Raw genomic sequence first — 18,982 nt, 5'->3', positions numbered from 1 at the left:
AAGTTCTTGTTAATTACGTTTGCCATGATGGATTTAAAACAAGTTACAGGGATGGCACTTCAAGAAAATAGAGCCAAACTTAAATAGGTCTGCTAATTCTGCTTTGTAAATCAAAAAGGGAAAAGAGATTGGTGCTCAAAGGGGGTATGCAAAGTAAAGATGGAACTTTTTGTGCCAAAAGACAAGGGCTCCAAATGAAAATGGGCCTAAAGGGCCAGATTGAAGGTAAAGGGAGGGACTAGGCTCCAGGGCACCTCTCCTTGGTCTGCAAGTGTTAGTAAGTTGTAAGAATAAACAGCTTTGTTAAGCTAATATTAGGTATGTTAGTCAAAACAGCTAGAAAGTTGAATCATTTCAGGATCAAGGAATATTATAATAATTAGTATTAGACTTTCTCAACAGACTATAAATTGCAAACCAAATCAGTGAGATCTATTTTATTAATTTCTGACTCCTATACTTTGATTCTCAATTTCTGATTTTACAGCTGATAAGTTGTGACAAATAAAACCTAATTCTGAGATTTAAATACAACTAAATGGCATTGTAAAATATATGCATGTAATATAAAGATAAATTAAAGATCTAGTACAACTGTTGTCTCTTTGGATTTCATCATTGTTTGTAGCTTCAGGGATATAAAAAAGAGTTTGTTTAAGGCATAATTTCAATAATCTGGGCAGAAGCAATCTTTTGAGTCAACCAAATACGACTAAGTACTATGTTGATCATGAAAATATCACTAAGCATTGGCTGTCAACAAGTCTTTTACAAGACCAGCACCTGTATTATGATAAATACAAAAACTCCTAAATTGAAACCAAAATTACAGGCTGGTTCACTGTTGACTGGTGACTTAGGGGTTTCATTAAGGGCCAGGCACTGGACAAATTGGCCGGCTGTTAGGATGATTTTGTCCACCTAGTTTGACCATCTAGAGGAAAGGTTTTTTAATTCACACTGTTTTGCTTGCCTGTGAAAACCATTTACCCTCCTACTGAAAATGTTAATGAAACCCTTAAGCTTAGTGACTGCGAGCGTTAAAATGTGAGCAAAAGTCAGAAGTGCAAAGTCCATACAAACACTATACATCTTTTACGTAATGCTCCTGTTTTCAATTTGTAGTATTTGTTAGTACACTGTTGATAAAAAAAATTGTGTGTTGTATAAGTCCTGGTTAGGATTGTCAATTCAACGTTATACAGCCCTGAAAGAAAAGGGTCATATTGTGGTTTTTTGCAAGTTCATCAGCTTATATGCTCTTTGCACAAGTGTTTAGGAATCACTTGGTTGATGGGAATTTTTTATGTCTTTGCAGGAATGCCACCTAACTGAGCTTGAACTTGAGCCTGGACCTTTGCACTCAACATATCTTGAACAGCTACGATAAAAATAACAAAAAAGTATTAAAAAATTTAGTTAAAATTACAAAAAAACAAACAAACATTACAAACGAGTGATTGGAATTACTGCACCTTTTGATAGCATGCAAACTGACGATTGTGTTTTTGGCTGCTGTCAATCATAATTACGACAACAACCGATGAACTTTGGAAAAAACAAACAAACAAAAGGGGTCAAAATCTACCAATCACAACCCACAACCTTTTCAACCTGTTGAAGTAAACTTCTGTTTCCTGAGAGGTCTGCTGAGATGATTGACAGTAACAAACCACAAAACCGTTGATCAAGCACAGTTTTTAAGTGCTGTAAGGCAATCAAGTTTCACCTCCTATAGTACTCATCAAAACTGTACCTTGTCGCAATTTGTGTTTTTCAACTAGCTTAGGTTGTAGAAGCTCCAGCTGTTTTGTAACCAAGTCTACTTTCCTTCCAAAATATTCCTCAGCCTCCTTCAGACCCTAAAGGCAATAAGAAAAGTCAATTCATCTGACATTAGAAAACTTGGCATTTAATACCAATACCATCTATCAATGTAAAAAAAACTCAGTTTGCAGGAAATATGGCTGCTTTTGTTTTGATCATTTGAATATGATTCAATCTCTAAAAATGAATGTAAACCACATTTTAACCCCCACTCCTATTAGTGGAACAATAAAAATGTTAAAACCGTTTTTTTAATCATCTACTAAGAGAGATTACAAAATTTGTAATACATTTAATGTATTACACGTACGTGTTTGCGGTCCTAGCCAAAATAAAATGTCTGCATGATGTTCTTATGTGCCTGAATCTGAGGCCTGAACACCAGTCTAACAACAATTTAATATACATGTGTAAAATATATTTTAGGAATAAGAAACTGTAGTTTCAGTATACATGCTAGTGGCTAGTTGAAGGCAACATTTCTTTGCTTACCTTCTCTACAAAGTAACCAGTTCCAATGTTAACTAAAACAGATTTTGTGTTTTCAAGAGTTCCAGGGACATACATCTGACATGACTTAAAGAAAAATGTTCTTTTCTAGTTTTTAGAAGTTATCATTTATTTACTGTTAGGTCTACCTCTAAAATATTATTTCATACTTTTATGCTATGAGAATAACTTTTTGCGGAAAGTTAATGCTATCTGTGTCTGTCTGTCAGTCTGCCCGTCTGTCAGTCTGCCCGTCTGTCTCTACCTGCCTGTCTATCTGTCTGTCTGTCTGTCTGTCTGTCTGTCTGTCTGTCAGTCTCTCTGTCTGTTTCTCTGTCTATCTCTGTCTGTTAGTCTGTCAGTCTGTCAGCCCGTCTGCGTGCCTGTCTGTCTGTCTGTCCATCTGTCTTTCAGTCTGCCTGCCTGTCAACCAACTGATTACTGACTGATGTTTGGTGGTAATTTGGAAACTTGATGTAAGTGTCATGGTGTTTCCATACATCTTCGGTTCTTGCCTGCCCAGTTGATCTTTTCCAGTTTGGAGTCCTGAGAGTCTACCATCCAATTAACAGATTTGATCTGAACATCACAGCTATTTTTCACTTTCAAATACAAAATTAATACAACCTACCAAACCCAGTAAAAATACCCTGGATCATGTGTACCAAAAGCATATAGGGTCAAGTGTCGATCGATGCCCTCCATCCACACTTGATCAACATCTCAATTGATACTCAATTGACATCTCATTTGACAGCTGGTTGAGAGTAGACTAATTTTCGCTGTCACGCCATCAATTGGTGATCAATACATATGAGTCATTCGACACTCTGCCAACTATTGACCAACCATCGATCGAGTGTCAATCAAGAGTCAATTGTGTGTTGATTAAATGTCAATCAAGTGTCAGACTAGTGTTGACTAGGTATTGATTGAGATGTTGATTGAGTGTTGATCGAGATGCTGATCAAGTGTCTGTCGACTGAGAGATGACCAAGGGTATTGATTGACACTCAACCACATGTACAGATACCTTTAGTACACATGATTCAATACCCCTTGTTATTTATCACACACTCAAATGATGTTTGGAGGTATCAACAGCAATAATCCTGTGGCTGACCTCAACCCAAAACCCATGACAGCCAACCCATGGGTAATCAATGGGAATAGTATGGGATTTGTGATACAAGATGCCCGAGGGACGGTGGCTTGGGAAAGAGAGCAAGTTACAAGTCATTGATTGAAAAACAATTCCCTTGTGTTGTATGATCCGTGTCGTTCGTAAGCCCTTTGCCTATATACTACTCGTTTGAACTCGTTTAGTTTACACGAAGTTTCATATTAATTTAGTAATTTCATTGCTATGAATTTACGATCCCTTCTCATTTACAAGGCAAGTCAAATTTACGTGCTTCCAGCATCACGCCGTAAACCCTCCGAAATTTGTCGTCATTGACTACCCTAACATCACCGCACAACCCACCCAATGAAATGTGCACAAAGATCAAAAGGATACAGAGCTTGTCAGTGGTACGAGGATACGTTTTCCTGTAGAATAAATTCGAAATACGTTTTTTAATACGTGCAACCGATACACTTAAGCATAGTTGCTTCTATTATTAAAAGTCTGTTCTCACCTGATTCCTTATTAATTAGTTTCTTTACATTTTCTTTCGAGTCTCCGAACTTTTGCTGGGCCACTTTTAGCTGGCTCATAGAATCCCCGAGTATTTTCACTTCCTAAATGAAACACATCATTAACTCAAAGTCCATCCACCTGATAAAGTTTAACTTCCTTCAGTCAGCGTTATACTCGCCTCCTCTAATTGAGATCTCAGATTTTCTAAATGTGGGATTGGAAGTTGGCTGAGTTCCACAGTTTCGCCCGCCATGTTGAATTGGAGGAGTTTCAGGCCCAGGTTTCCACTCAATTCCCGCGCAATGTGCGCCGAGACACTGCGGAGAAGCTGGAGAGCAGCAGCGGCTCCCCAAAGGAAATGTGGAGACTGTAGAATGAATCTGGCTATCAAATTGCTTCCCTCTCACCGATTTATAGGCCCATTCAAGTTAGGGTCCACATGTGGGTTGAGTTTAATTTGTTGTTGATTCTCTTTCTTTGCTCAGCTAGGGTTCTCTCCAAGTTACTTCAGTTTTCTTCAAGGCCCAACTTTTCGAGAAACCAGAAACTGCAAGGGACCGCATACGATAAACGCTGCCAACGTAGGATCTACAAGAGATATGATCAGCCAAAAATATATATATAAAGACAAACGACAGACTGCAAGGCTGATACTACGTGAAAAACGTTTCGAGACACCAACATGACAAGAACCGATAAAGTAGGATCGCGAACAGTGAACAGATGTTTCGAGCTGCGTAGAAGTAGAGGACCCACAACGAAGCAAGCTATAGCTAGTGTTTTTTCATCCTCAACAGAATAAATATATCTTATTAGATATTTTGGTGTGTAGTATCACTGTATATCTTTACGAACCGTAGGGCGAGTCAAAATACAAACAACGAGTAAAGATATAAAGCGATACACACACCAAAACATCTAATAAGAGATTTATTATCCAACTGCTGTAGTCAATACATTTATCAGTGAAAGAGGGAGAGTGCGCCAGTTTTGCGTGCACGCGCCGACCTGTACGGCAAACAGGTTTTAGACTGTACAAATAACTGTACAATATCGCTGTATAGTTGTACTGCTACTTGGACGATATTCGCTGCAGTTGGATAATAATGTATCTTACTCTCAGTGATTCTGAACAATTCCATCAAACTTTATTTGTTTATCAGGAACTGAAAAGATATTTTCAACTTATTTCTTTATATGAAAAAATTTCCCGTAAACGGAATTGTAACAAATCTAAGAACGAAAACTCAAATTACTCGCCCCTGCTGCAAAAAGAGCCAAACGAGCTCAAGAAAAGGCAAGATAAGTTCCTGTTCTCCCCTTCCTGTAAGTGGTAACCGTAAGGAAGTTGTGGTAGTTGGTGAACGTAACATTGCCTGCGTTGTTATTCTGCCACAACATCCATCTTATTTAGATTTCTTTTATCAACCAGAGACATGTAGTTCGGTTAGTGTCCACACTACGCTGGAGAAATTTGAAAACGCAGCTTTATTTCTACGGTTAGGCGGCCGTCCGTCCACACTAATCTGTCACGAAAATGGTGTTTGTCGAAAACGCTCTTCAAACCGGAGGAATTTAAAAACGCTGGCTTTGCGTTCTAGTGAGGACGAAAAAAATTTTGAAAGCGGAGCTTCAGTTTCGAAAACGATTATGTCAGGATAATCATGTGATTTTCCTGCCCGAATTTCCTCAAACACAAATCCAAAATAAACGGTGATTGTTCCGTTTTCAAATTTTTCCGGCTTAGTGTGGATGTGAAACACTTAATGCGCTTTTAGAGTGAATACGCCGTTTGCAAATTTCTCCAGCGTAATATGGTCGGGGCCTTATTTTCCATTTCTCAATCAACAACAACAAAGACATGCAGGTAGCCATCTGATCTCTTTAATGGACAACTTTCACGAGCTAATCAGCAACCTTTCCACTCCCAAGAGAATCAAGATGTCTTATTAAAATAAGCCCTGTTCCATTTTGCCAAACAAAAAGTACTACTCAGTAGATTTCATTTGAATAGGCACATACTGCGTTTCTTAACGTCAAACTTTGACTCTGGAAGCAGAATCAGGTAAATACATAAAGTGTACGAGCTCTTTCGCCCAATGTTGTTTTTTTTCGTTACAATGAAATTAAGATTAACTGTGTACTTGCACGCCACTAAACTAACTTTTTACTGGACGTATGATAAGGAGATTTCTCTCCAAGTGTGCAAAATAAATATCTGTTTATCTGAAATTAAGCAGTTACACTGAAAATACCTGCTTACAGGTAAACCTGTTATCTAGTATATTTGTCGATTCTTTATAAAAGAGCCTCAGTGTTAGAAATAACTGAATTGCAGCACTGTGAAAAATATGTAAACGGTAAATAGAGTGGTTTTCAATGGAGTGTCGTAACACCAAAACCAAAGTGATTACTCTAGCCAATCACAAAGGACACAGACAATCCAATCAACCAATCAAAACTCGAAGTAATTACATGTTGCTGACTCGAAGCGCGGGAAAATGTATGCGAACGCGTCACAATTAGTTTTGGTTGTACTTCAACAAATTCAATTTCTGCAAAGATTGGATGAAAAAATGGCGCGAGTTTTTTCACATGTAAGCCAGGCGTGAGGCGCAGAAGGTGAAAGCCAAATATTTCCGACCCTCAAGCGAAAACCGCTCTAATAAGTGCTAAATTGAATTCCTCACCTCTATCACTAATGTAAACTTACAAAAACGTTTGGTTATGATTTTTACAAAATTTGCTCAAGTTTCACAGGAGCTGTCTTCTGCTGTTCCAACGGCGCTAATCTAGCGACTGTGCCACTGAAATCATGAAAATTGGAAACGGACCAAGCTCCACAAAAGTAAAATTGATCGACTTTCAAAAATCGTCGGAAGAATACTCCTCTCTTGTTCAGAAACTTCAAAACAGTGAGATCTAGTGTTAAATTAAGGTTCGACCAGTTAGTCTGATTAATAAAACGTTTACATGGACGAAATAACCGAGAGCTGTAAACATTATTAACCTATAAATAATTTCCATACTTGGATAATGGTACTAAAATCAGGCTTTCATCACCTTAAAAAATGTTGAATACAGAAGTAGCAGCCCTCGTAAGCTGTTATTGTTTTAGGGCTAGGGGGCATTGTTTCTGTGGTTTGTTTTATTATTCCCTTAAGGATATCGAGCCATTCATGTGAGACCTTACGAGAGCTGCTACATGCACTGAATATGAACAAGAATTCACACTTTGTTGTCACGAAAAGTCACGTTCTATAGCAATGTCATTGTTGTTTATTTCGCAGCGTAGTCCTTATTCAAGCAATGAGTCCTGGTAACGAATCCCTTGTCTTGGCAATCGTCCCCAGTTTTCTCCGTGTCGTGGGGTGCATTATTCAGATACTGATTGCATTAGGTACTTCTTTAGGGTCCAGGTATGGATAAGGAAATGGCCGACTCTTGTTCCTCTCGGCTATGATGTCACTCACTTCCAATAAACGCTTCTTTAACCTAAAATAACAATCACCGCAACATCGATTTGATGAGAGAGAGTGAACCTCACTGGCTTCTATAACCAGTTACAGTAAATATAGAGTATAGTTAAATTGAACAATTAGGGAGAAGGGATGGTGCAGTGGTGAGAGCGCTCGCCTCCCACCAACGTGGCCCGTGTTCGATTCCGGTCCCGTGCCGTAAGTTGGTTGAGTTTGTTGTTGGTTCTCGCCTAGCTCGGAGGGTTTTTCTCCGGGTTCTCCGCTTTTCCTCCCTCCACAAAAACCAACCTCTCCAAATTCCAATTCGACCAGGATAGTGGACCTGCATTAATTGGCGACAAAATATTCGACAAAAGGCGCGTGAGATTGAAACAATGGCAGAAAGAAATACTTAAGAAATGATTGCCTTACTTTTCAACAGGTTTAGTTCCTCTTGGATCGTACATGTACTGCACTTCAAAGTCACCCAGGGCATTTGTGCCACGATCGCTGAGGATTTTCGTCACAAGAATGATGTCCAATGTCATATCTTTCACTGGAAGAGAGTTGATGATGTCTTTCTCCGTCAGGGGTTCCTGCAATCACAATAAGAATACAACAATCTAAACCGGACTTTACACGGAACATTAAAACAGTATTTGTCTATTTGAGCCTCGTCTGGGGAACATTGGGGGTCTCGAGGAAACAAAACTCACTGTTTCCAGTGGAGCCAGTCATGAAGTGTTTTGTTATACCTCCCAACTCAAAAAGAGAAAAAAAAAACGAAAAAATTATTTGCTTGACGCCAGCTAGCGCAACAAATTTGCCGCGGTTTCAAGGTGCACAACCTGATCACGTGCGAGTCGAAAGTTCACGTTGTTTCCCTGGGGAGTTAGTGAGTTTTGTTCGCTCTAGGGAATTAGCGAGTTTTGACACACCACAAGTGACACGTTCTCCTCCAATCGGAAAACGTATTTGAGTTGGTGGGCATAACAACAAGCCGTAACTGCACAGTTAACCAATCAACACCCCGGCTAAGTTACAGCATGCGGCAGGTGCCAAGGGCGGGAAAACGCGTTGGTCATCCCCCTCTCTACGTCTCTCCCCGTCGATTTTTTGTTCTCGACCCAGTTTCCGCGCTACCAGTAGACGAGAACAGGTACGCATCGCAGGTTAGTGTACAAACGTAATTTTAACTGAAAGCTTAACTTATCTCAACAGCTTAGGTTGTACAATTTTAAAAACTCATTTACCTTGTTTGTCGGAGGTTTTCCCCGCAGGAAAGCGGGATAGTTGGGTGGGAAGGCGTATTCGTCATACTGAGCAAAATTTGCTGCAGAGTGTCCCACACTACTGATGAAGATAATCGAGGTCACGGCTTTGATCAAATCCTCTAATACTGTAAACTTGCCGTCTCCAAATACTCCCTAGGAAATAAATACATGTAAGTGAACTCAATCACTTCCAGACATCATCATCAAAATAATGATACTGATAAGGATAATGATAACGATAACGATAACGATAATGATAATGATAATGATAATGATAATAATGATAACAACGAAAATTTAAACAGGATGACCCATCAGTGTATTTAAAACTGTTATCAGAAGGTCCTGTAGAACAAACTACAGTGAAAATAAGGTAAAAAGGTAAAAATGGGTAAAAACGGTGTACAAAATTAGTAAAAATGTTCTTGAAGTTATGGATCTAAATTTGATTGGCAGTTCATTAAAAATCTTGGCACCTTGATAGTGAAAGCTCTTCTTCCCAACTTCAAGGCGAACTTTAGGTAGTTTCACTAATAAACCTTTGTTCCCTGTGTTCTTAGAGTGAAGGGATGTTTCACAGTAGGTCTTAAAGAGGGTGCAAACGTTATTTTGAAATTCGATTTACAAGGAACCCTTGAGAAAAATTGTCAGTCGGTTGCACTAATGGTCAGTCAACTAATCCAACAATCAAACAGTCAGGCAGCAACTTGCTGCAACAACTTGCTGGTCAGTCAGTTAATGGTAGGTCAATCTCTACCTTAATTCCCAAACCGTCCTCAGGATCAGCCAACATATGTCCCCAATTCTGAATTTCCCAATCTTCTGTCAACTTCTCTGGTGCATCTAAATTTGAAAAGACGAAATAAACACCAACATTAAAGAATATTCATCAAATTCAACTTTCTTATTCCATAAGGAAATTTGGGAATGTGGACATTCTCAATGGTGGTGAAAAGACCAAATAGGTTTGGTAAGGTTAACTCTGCATATGAGACAAATGGTCCATCAAGCCGGAGCTTTTCCTAGTTTCTGTATCATGAAGTGACTAGGAGTATTTCCACTCCCCCCCTGGATGGGATGTTAGTCCATTGCAGGGTTACCTCCAGAATTAAATTTGCTACTACCCATTTGTACACCTTGGAGGAGAGAGGCACTGTGAGAGTAAAGTGACTTGCTCAAGAACACAACACAATGTCCCCCACCAGGGCTTGAATCTGGACCACTCGATCCTGAGTCAAGCACACTAACCATGAGGCCATTGTTCCATATGGACTACAGTAATTTATTAACAGATTTTCAACTCTCACCATAAAAGGCTTCCAATACTTCACGGACATAGGTATGAATGGCTTCAAAAATGAGCAGTGCGTCATCTCTGTAGGGGTAGTTTGGAAAGGCTTCCACATCATCAACCTTCAAAACAACAATATTGCATTAAAACCACAAAAATTCTCAATCACCATTTCACAGAGAGTACACATTTGGACAGTGTAAAAACATACCCCCCTTTGGGCCAAATCAGAAGGCAACCATCCATCTACATCCATCCTCCAGTTATACCAACTGAAAAGTAAGTTGATATAAATTAGAAATAAACATAATACTCATTATTAAAAACTGGATCATCTGGTAATGTAATTCAAGAGTTTTCATTGGCTTAGCCATCGTGGTGTAAGAGCCATTATACCATGCTCTATAAATATGGTAAACATACACAAATTTTTTGGGGTGTTTTTATTTGCATTTTATTTTGGTTTTCTATATTTTGGGGATGGTTTTAACAAAACAGTCATTCCACTCACACTTGTTGGATATGAGAGATTATAGCCAACTCCGTGCTATGCACCTCGTTGGTTATCTATCACCTCATATCCAGTGTGTGCTCATAGAATAGTTGTTAATTAGAAGCGGATGACTTTATATCTGCTCATATTTCAGCCAAGTATCTTTTGACTTTGCATCAGCTGTGTGCGAACATACCACTGCGAGGCAATGAAGACCTCAACATCTCCAAAATTCACCTAGAACCCAGTGATGCTTAGAGGTGGAAGAGTGGGGAGGCAAAGATATTGTTACCTCTGGCTAACAAGTTCCATCAGTCCACCAGCTCCAGTAGTCATTGTGTTGTCAATCCAGCCATTTGGTGCTACAAGCTTTGCAAGGGCAAGACTGAAAACAAGATATGACAAACTTCAATAAGTATTAATAATAATAATGATAATGATGACGACAACATGACGGCGGCGGTGGCACCGGCAGCAACGACGACGACGATGATAATGAGTGTTATAAGAAATATTAAATGTTGAAATGACACCAACTCGGAGAAAGATCTGGAACTCGAATTTTTTTCCGAGTTAATAATGATAATGATGATAATAACAACAACAACAACAACAATAAATAATCTTCATGGGAGGAGGTGCCTGTCATGTATAAACACATGGTTTTCAGCAAGGTCTCCTACTGAGTAAAATGTCACTGCTGGAACTAAAAACATTTTTAGGATTTGAAATGGAGAGAAACACACACAAAAACAGACTTTGTGACTCATCACAAAGCCTTTCAATATTTCAAGATTTCAAGTTTCCAGGACTGAAGATTTTCTAGGAAAAATTGATTACCCCCAATCACAACATTACTACTCAAACCAGCTATTTAAGTTACAAAAAAAAAACCTAAAATTCAATGATATCATACAAAATACTAAGTCCTCTGCAATGAAACACAAAATACAGGACTCAACATTACAAACTGAGTACTTACGAGTTGATGGCCAAGAGATAGAGAAAATGAGGGGCAAGTAGCCTGAACACAGGGTGAGATGGTGACAGCTGACGATGAGTTCCTACGCAGATTGTTTCAGCTACCAAATGGGTGAAGCCTGCATTTTAAGTTAAGCCAAAGAATTCTGTCAGAATTTACTTTGACCTCAAAGTGTTTGTCCCATATTCAAACAAGTCTTCATTTTTAACACAAGAGTGAGATTAATGTCATTTCTAGACAGATGCCCTTGATGCTAGTTAACCAGTAACAAATTTGTAGCACATAAATTTAGAATAGCTTTCTTTTCAATGACCTCACACAAGGGTTTAATTTCAGCAACTAAAAGTTAGAAACATTTTTTGACTGGCAGATTGAGAAGGGTTTAAGGGCATTAAGAAATGATACAGTGTTTCCATAACACTTACCAAGATGAGTGCAGGATTGGTGGAATGCGGCATCAGCATTGTTGTAATACATCTTGGCCAACATCCAGGTATATTTAGGATCACTTGGTACAAAAACCTACAATAAACAATGCACATCAACGTCAAGCAAACTCATCAAGCTTTCCAACACTAGCAAATAATATTTGCAACAACATGTGAACTTCTCTTTGTGAACTTATTGGTGTCTAGATTAAACTCACTGGATTATCATCTGCCGGCTTCTGGAACAGCTGGATTGCAATGGGCATTAACTCCTTCCTGTCATTTGCAAAGAATAAAGCCATAGGCTTGCAGATCTAAAGGGTAAAGATCACAAGACATCAATAGAAAACAAAACAAACATGGACATTTGTCTTGGCACTATTTCAAAGGGAAGTATAAACACAAAAACATGCAAGAGTAATCCTTGTTAGTAACAGTCTCACAGAGTTCTGTTTGTCACAGCCATTTTAAAATTCTGCTTTGTCCCTAGCCTGGCAAGTCAAAAACGATATGCACCAATTGGCATAGCAATCATTTCAAACTGTGAGAGGATTAGGTGCAGCACAAGCTCACTAAGATAATTGATTGGCCGGGAAAGAGTATCTTTACTCTCCTCTCCCTCATCAATATATTTTGTTCCATCCATTTTTATAACCACTTAAACTCTTAAAAAAGAAGAAAAAAATACTGTTCAGATTAGATTGGTCTTGGATTACACATTCATTCCACATGCATCTGACATTTACTACCATAACTCTCTTAAAACAGTTCTTTATAATACTATTATCCTGAAAAAATTTGACAAAATTTGAAAAAAATAACCTACTACAAATAGCGTTAACTAATATGTTTTCCAAGAACTTAAGGGCAGCAAGGTTGTGCACAAGTCAGGGGTTTCATTAGAAGCCCAGCTCCATGCAAATTGACCGGCTGCTAGAACGATTTTGCCCCCCTGGTTTGACCTTCTAGCAGAAAGTTCTTCTTATACAGAATTTCAGTTTGAATAGTTTTGCCCACCAGTAAAAACCAGTTGAAACCCCTACAAGTCTACAATTCCACAGCAGGAACAATAGCTAAGTTTCTGTTACTCACCACTCTGTTGAATCTACACATGACATCACTTAGTTTTTTCAAGTTCACAATGTAGATTTTCTTGTTTTTCATTGCATCCTCGAGTGTCATCCCTTCCAGAAAAGGTTCAACCATCTCAGCTGTGACCTTAAAACTGATTCCAAATATTATTAATATATCGCAAAGAAGAAACAATGAAAACTAAATAGTAAATAAGAATCTTAACAGAATTTAAGAAACTTTTTACATATTATCTTGCCTCTGCTGTTTGCCCAATACCTCTAGCCATTTGATATCAGAGTTTGCTTTCATCTTGTATCAGATTTACAAGCTGTCTTTTGAGCAGCTAATTAATGAGTCTATGAATTTGAAACTTAGTAGACAGATTGGCACTATTGATGTTTATAATAATTATTGATTTCCATTTTGTATGATTCTAAAGATGGTCCAGACACCAAATTTAGTGCTTTTAAAACTAAAATAGGTAAGCAATTTTAGTCAGACTAATAATATTCTCTACAGGCTAAAATTGGTAAATTAATGAACTAAGAAAATAGCATAGTCTTACTTTTCTGGAATTTCAGTGCAAAGTCTGAGAAGGGTAGGATTGCACCCTTGAACCCTCTGACGACCAAAGTTGGAATCTTCTTTCCAGTTGAAATAACCCTGCACACACACACGTGCAAAAAAAAATTACCTTAATCTTACAGATCCATGCCTCAGAAAATACTTTATAACAAATGTAAACCAACAAAAAATCTCTAACAGAACAATTATTAGCTTTGCTTATGTTATTACTAATATTTTGCTGATTTATACTCAAAGTTCAGAACTAATAATAAATGCCATGCAACTTACATAAGGCATGTTGAGACTTCCTTTGTAGAGATTGCTGAAGTCATCTAAAGTTTCCCAGGGATCTGATGTCAGCTTTGCCAGCTTACATTTCACAGCCAGTTTATACTTGGTCTGCTGAATGTTCCACTGCAGAAAAAGATTCAAAATGGCTAAAGCAAATTATTGCGCTTGGAAAATGTGTTTGAACTTTCAATTCATGTGCAAATTTTGTGACTGAGGGCAACTATTGCTCTCAGTAACAAAGGGTCATATACCATAATTATTATGGTATATGACCATTATAACATAACAATAATTAAAATGCTCAAATTGAAAGGTATGTCTAAATACAGTCATTTGCAAGTGGTTATAAAATGTCACAATTTTCAGCACATTAATTTAAAATTTTACAAATTTTTGCAGCTCTGAAAAGTTCCTTCACTTGACCAGTGAAACTTCCAATTTATGCCCACTAAACTTCAGACTAAATTTGCTGACCTCAAGCAAGTTTCACAACAAATGAAACGTTTCGGACCAAAACTGTAGTGTCTAGCTGCTTCCAGACAATCACAAGTACTGGTAATAAAAGGAGTGTACCGCGACAAATTATAAAGAGATTAGAATTGTCAATCTCGACTGGCAAATGCTAGATGCCATTAACATATATTTTCACACGGTAATAGGAAATTTGCAATCTTTTCTTTCACAAAAATTCAAGGTTGAAAAGTTCCCAGAGCCTCAGCTGCCCCACTGTTTCTTTACATTTTTACCAACGCTTTTAGTTTTTTATTTGCATGAACCCATAAAGAGGTGTCAATCATTTAACAATGCATCCAATACTACTTGAAACACAGGTGACATGTTCAGAGAAAGAGTGGAAATATGCATTGTTTGAAATGAACAATGAAGTCAACAGAAATACAGATCTGACTTGAGCTACACGTACAATAACTTGACCATCCAGAGCAGAACTTAGCTTAATAACTGAATAAATGATATGTGATCATTTAGGGACCATTTAGCCACTGAAATAACGCTTTGTTAAATGTAAAATAAAGAGACCTTAACAATAGAGTTTTTTCTTTGTTCGTCCACTTACAAAATCAGGTCACATAAGCGTTTATACCCGTCTGAGAAAAACTGTCAGTTCTTTAACTTCCTAAAGCAAAAAATTAAGTTTCCGCGAGCAAATACCTTGTAGTCATTGCTGAAACTCTCGTCCCTTGGACAACTTTCAACCTAAAGCAAGTTAGAAAGAAGGGAAATCAATTGGAAGTTACGTAATCAAAACAGTTAAATAAAGTTTCATTTTTATTACATTTATTTAATAACAATAATAATATAACTGGCCGACGTCGGATATATAACCTTCGCGTACTTCAATTGTTGCCACTTGGCACGCGAAAAATATCTTGCAGAAAAAGATACAGATACAGATAAATATTAAATAGAAAACACTCAAAGATTCAACTAGTAAATGTTTACTTACACGTGAGCATAAAGTCTTATGTAAGTTTTAATTTACTTCAAAAAGTTTTTCAAACACAGAATTGTTGGCAAATGCTACGTGATAAAGCTTACCTGTTTCGGAATACCTGGAGCTTTACGAGACAAACGATAAAGGTCTCTTTTATCTTCCAATTCCTGCTTTCGTTGTTCCGGATTTTCGTCAAACTGTGGCAAAACACAGTCGTACGGAGTCAAAGTAAGCCTTCGTTCAGCCTTAACCCATCGATTGCACGGAAAGATAACCTCGTCGCTGTCCGGAGGATTAAGCTTTTTCACTTTGATCCACTCGACGAACCAGTCGTCGCCGATGCCACTGTCATCTCTCCAGATTTCAATTTTGTGCAGTGGGCCAGGAGGAAGGCCGCAGTGAACTTTGAAATGGTCCACGGAGCCCTTTTCGAAATCGTTCTTCCATTTGCAGTCAAGGTTTAAGTCACGCGAGCGGGTCTTGTCTTCGTTGTATATAGCGCAGTAGACATTAGCGTCCGTTCCTGCACCTTTCACATCGCCTGTCTTGACGATTATTTCACAGTCAGGAGGCAAACCGCTACAAGCATTTCCCATGTTGTTGTGCTTTACCAGAGAAGCTGAAGCTGACGACCTGTGAACGATGTACTTGTCTTCGGTGCTAATTAATTCTTCGAAGAAACTATTCCAGGTCAACTTGAGTCCCGATCAACTATGCAGTGATTTACAAAGTTTCCGTAGTAAGTTTTAACTTCTTTCAACTCACAACCCGTGCTCACAACTTGTTGCGCGTACACGGCCCACTTCTTCCGAAAGCTCTCGGAATCTTGTCACTTGAAGGTGCGAGTGACGTCACAAGTGATTATTTTTCCGTTGTCAAGAAAACTAATCCATTGTAATTGTGTTTCCGTGGACTTCACTCGTGTGAATAACCATGTAAAGAACAATTACGCGCTACCACCGACTGGGAAGCCTAGAATTCGTTCTTGTTCCAGTTGGGCCGTTTAAAACCAGTGGAAAGATCCTTCTAAACAAAACAAAAAACGATCCGGTAAAGCAATTAGACGACTCTGAAGGATAACATAGACATGAGACAAATCCGGTGGTCCTGACACGTGCGGGAGTTATCGGATTTGACGTCACCCAAAACGGCGTTGACAACTTTTTTCCCTTCAGACTTCAGGAAATTAGAATAACGTCACGTTGGACACGATAAACAAACCTTTAAAAAACTGCAAGGCGATTCGAACTGTAGAAAAATGTACTCTGTATAAATTTGGCCCCGTATTTCGGTTAGGCAGAAGTACAATCTGCAACTGGTCTAGATAACGGACCATGTTAAAATGTGTGATTCAAGATCTTTTCCGCCGTTTGACCAGCCTTTCATTTTACGACTACAGTTTGCTCCTTTTTCTTCAAGTGGCCCTTACGAGCTTAACAAAAGTCGTGAGAAATTGAAAGCCTATGCATACTACTGAAAATGCGATTCAGCCTGATCTTTTACTTGGTGTTATAACATATTTGAGAGTAACTAACTGCTCTCTGACAATAATTTATAGATGAATCATTCAACTTTTGTAATTTCTTTAAAGCGAAAATCAACAATTGTAACACATGCCCTCTCATTTAAAGTTACACTCTTTCATGTCTTTGTTTTTTGTAAGAATATGTTTCATAAGAATACCGAGGCTGAAATTTGGGAAATTTTAAGAATATTTTAAAAATAAAGCCGAGGCTGAGATTTTGAAAAGAATAAAATGTTGTGTTGAAAATTTGTAAATACAATACAATTAAATGTTGTTTACTGAGTCGTATAAAATTCTTCCTTTCTAGGCGACAGAACAAAAACAGTATTAGCCGTATTTCCGATGCTAATAACATCTCTGCAAGAGGTTCTGACCTTGGTATCAGGCTTTATGCCTGCAGGCTGGCTACAGAATTACTTTAACACCATCCAGACGCCAAACACATTCCAAAACAGAAATGCCGTACGCTATAGTCTAAGAATATTCACAACGGTATTTCAGCCTAAAATCGGCCGAAAAGTAAGAATATTCTGCCTCGGACGGCAAAACAATATTCTTATAAACCCACGTCACAGATACTGGTTTTCAGTCAGGGGGCTTTGCAAAATAATATACTAAAATAAACTACTAAACGAGAGAAGAAATCCTTACTAAATGAATGGCAACGTTCAAAGGGCCACCGGAAACAGCTAAATTGAATTCCTCAACTTAAATTTTTATCTTCCTCACTAGTCCTCATTAATTGAATCACGTATTGACACAAATCTTAAGAAAAACATTGTAATAGTCAAAATAAAGGGGCTGATCCGTTTTTGAAAAAAAATCCATTATAATTTAAACCGATCATCAGGCTTTGCAGTGTTTTCCATTTCTGTAAACATCCATTCACGACAATAATTCAGCAGTATGCCAAAAATACGCACACAAGAAGACAAATGTTATATAACTTGATATAAAACGCGAGACGACACGAGTAGATAAGATAGTTATCTCTCAATGCGTGAAAGAATTCTTATATTCTGCATCGATTCCCGCTATTTATCAGACGATGGGAGCTCTAAATATTTCCGTTCTCGGAACTTAGCTGTTAATTTATAAAACAGCTTTTCCCGTTTTGCTCTGACGCTAAGCAAGGTCACGTCCCGGGGGGTGGGGTACTCAAAGAAAAAATGGGCGGGGGTGTGCGGCCCGCTTCCCAAAACCCTGCCCTATTTATGACCAAAATCTGCGATTTTTCCTACCCTATTTATGACCTGACACAGTTGAAGTAAACATATAATTTGTGAAGAGCTCTTTTGTTGATGGTCTCACCGATAATGATGAAGAGGTAGCTTCTTCTAAAAAACATACCCAATTCAAGACTAGAGTACAAAAACCATACCCTATTTTATAAGACTGAAATGGCCAAAATCGCCAAAATCGACGCGCTATTTATGAGCCAAAAGGTTTAAAAAACCAAACCTTTTGAGCTCTTTTGGGGCCACACATACATATGTACCCCATATAAGGAAGCACCCCCGGGAGCGGGGGCTTACATACCTGTCTGAATCGTTGTTTTACCAAAGCGACAAAGCTAATGAGATATTCATTAAAATTAAAATTGAAAACGGCCCTTCAAGATCAAAACCTTACTTTAAAAAAATCTGATCGCTTCCCCTTGAAAACAGCAAGCACAAACTTTTGCCGCCATTTGTACGCCTGCAGCCTCACAAAACCTGGCAAAACACTTCAAAACACGCACATAAAACGTACAATTTCGTTTTATTTCGACTTATTAAGAGCATAATTATACACATGAATATAGTTACCTGTGTTAGAACTGTTGTAGTCTCAACAGAGATAGGTAACGTCTTTTTCGTTCATTGATCCAAGTCAGTCTTGGGCAAACGGACGTCAGAAGAAGGACTTTTTAACCACACTTATTTGAATGATCTGTGTTCTCATTAAAAAATATTCCCGGAAAAAAATTAAACACTTGGCTAATAGTTGTTTTGCCCTTGTAGTTTTCTCTTAAGTTCAATGATCGCAATCACTCTTTGGCAGCAAAGCCAAAATATGACTTTTTAACCACACATTATTAATGTACAAAGGTTATTTTGAATACTCTGTGCTTTTGTACAAACATATTGCCGGAATAAAATTATACAACTGCATATGGTTACTTTTTTCCTAGGCAGTTTTCTCTTTC

The 18,982-nt window shown here is 38.1% G+C and overlaps 2 protein-coding genes across 3 annotated transcripts; both read right to left on the bottom strand.

The window, feature by feature from the left end:
* Positions 1 to 408: 408 nt before the first annotated feature.
* Positions 409 to 4,482, bottom strand: LOC145488273 (prefoldin subunit 5-like). The gene is made up of 6 exons (XM_081467101.1): positions 4,133 to 4,482; positions 3,957 to 4,055; positions 3,836 to 3,867; positions 2,320 to 2,394; positions 1,757 to 1,862; positions 409 to 1,381 (listed from the first exon to the last, which is right to left on the bottom strand). The coding sequence occupies exons 1-6, from the start codon at positions 4,209 to 4,211 to the stop codon at positions 1,305 to 1,307; spliced, it is 468 nt and encodes a 155-aa protein (XP_081323227.1). The 5' UTR covers positions 4,212 to 4,482; the 3' UTR covers positions 409 to 1,304.
* A 653-nt stretch (positions 4,483 to 5,135) lies between these two features.
* Positions 5,136 to 18,896, bottom strand: LOC145488253 (polyunsaturated fatty acid 5-lipoxygenase-like). 2 transcript variants are annotated; one of them, XM_081467079.1, is made up of 16 exons: positions 18,427 to 18,896; positions 15,374 to 16,295; positions 14,987 to 15,031; positions 13,814 to 13,939; positions 13,524 to 13,621; positions 12,977 to 13,109; positions 12,103 to 12,198; positions 11,882 to 11,978; positions 11,457 to 11,574; positions 10,767 to 10,859; positions 10,193 to 10,253; positions 9,998 to 10,103; positions 9,448 to 9,533; positions 8,670 to 8,843; positions 7,849 to 8,012; positions 5,136 to 7,453 (listed from the first exon to the last, which is right to left on the bottom strand). In XM_081467079.1, exons 2-16 carry the CDS (start codon positions 15,863 to 15,865, stop codon positions 7,339 to 7,341), a joined length of 2,004 nt encoding a protein of 667 aa, XP_081323205.1. In that variant the 5' UTR covers positions 15,866 to 16,295; positions 18,427 to 18,896; the 3' UTR covers positions 5,136 to 7,338. The 2 variants fall into 2 exon arrangements, with proteins under 2 accessions (XP_081323205.1, XP_081323204.1); XM_081467078.1 differs by having other exon boundaries at positions 15,374 to 18,896.
* Between the last annotated feature and the right edge of the window lie 86 nt (positions 18,897 to 18,982).

The sequence above is a fragment of the Orbicella franksi genome, chromosome 5 (assembly GCF_964199315.1).
Source record: "Orbicella franksi chromosome 5, jaOrbFran1.1, whole genome shotgun sequence".
In the NCBI taxonomy this organism is placed as follows: domain Eukaryota; kingdom Metazoa; phylum Cnidaria; class Anthozoa; order Scleractinia; family Merulinidae; genus Orbicella; species Orbicella franksi.
This window is presented reverse-complemented; position numbering and strand designations above follow the sequence as displayed.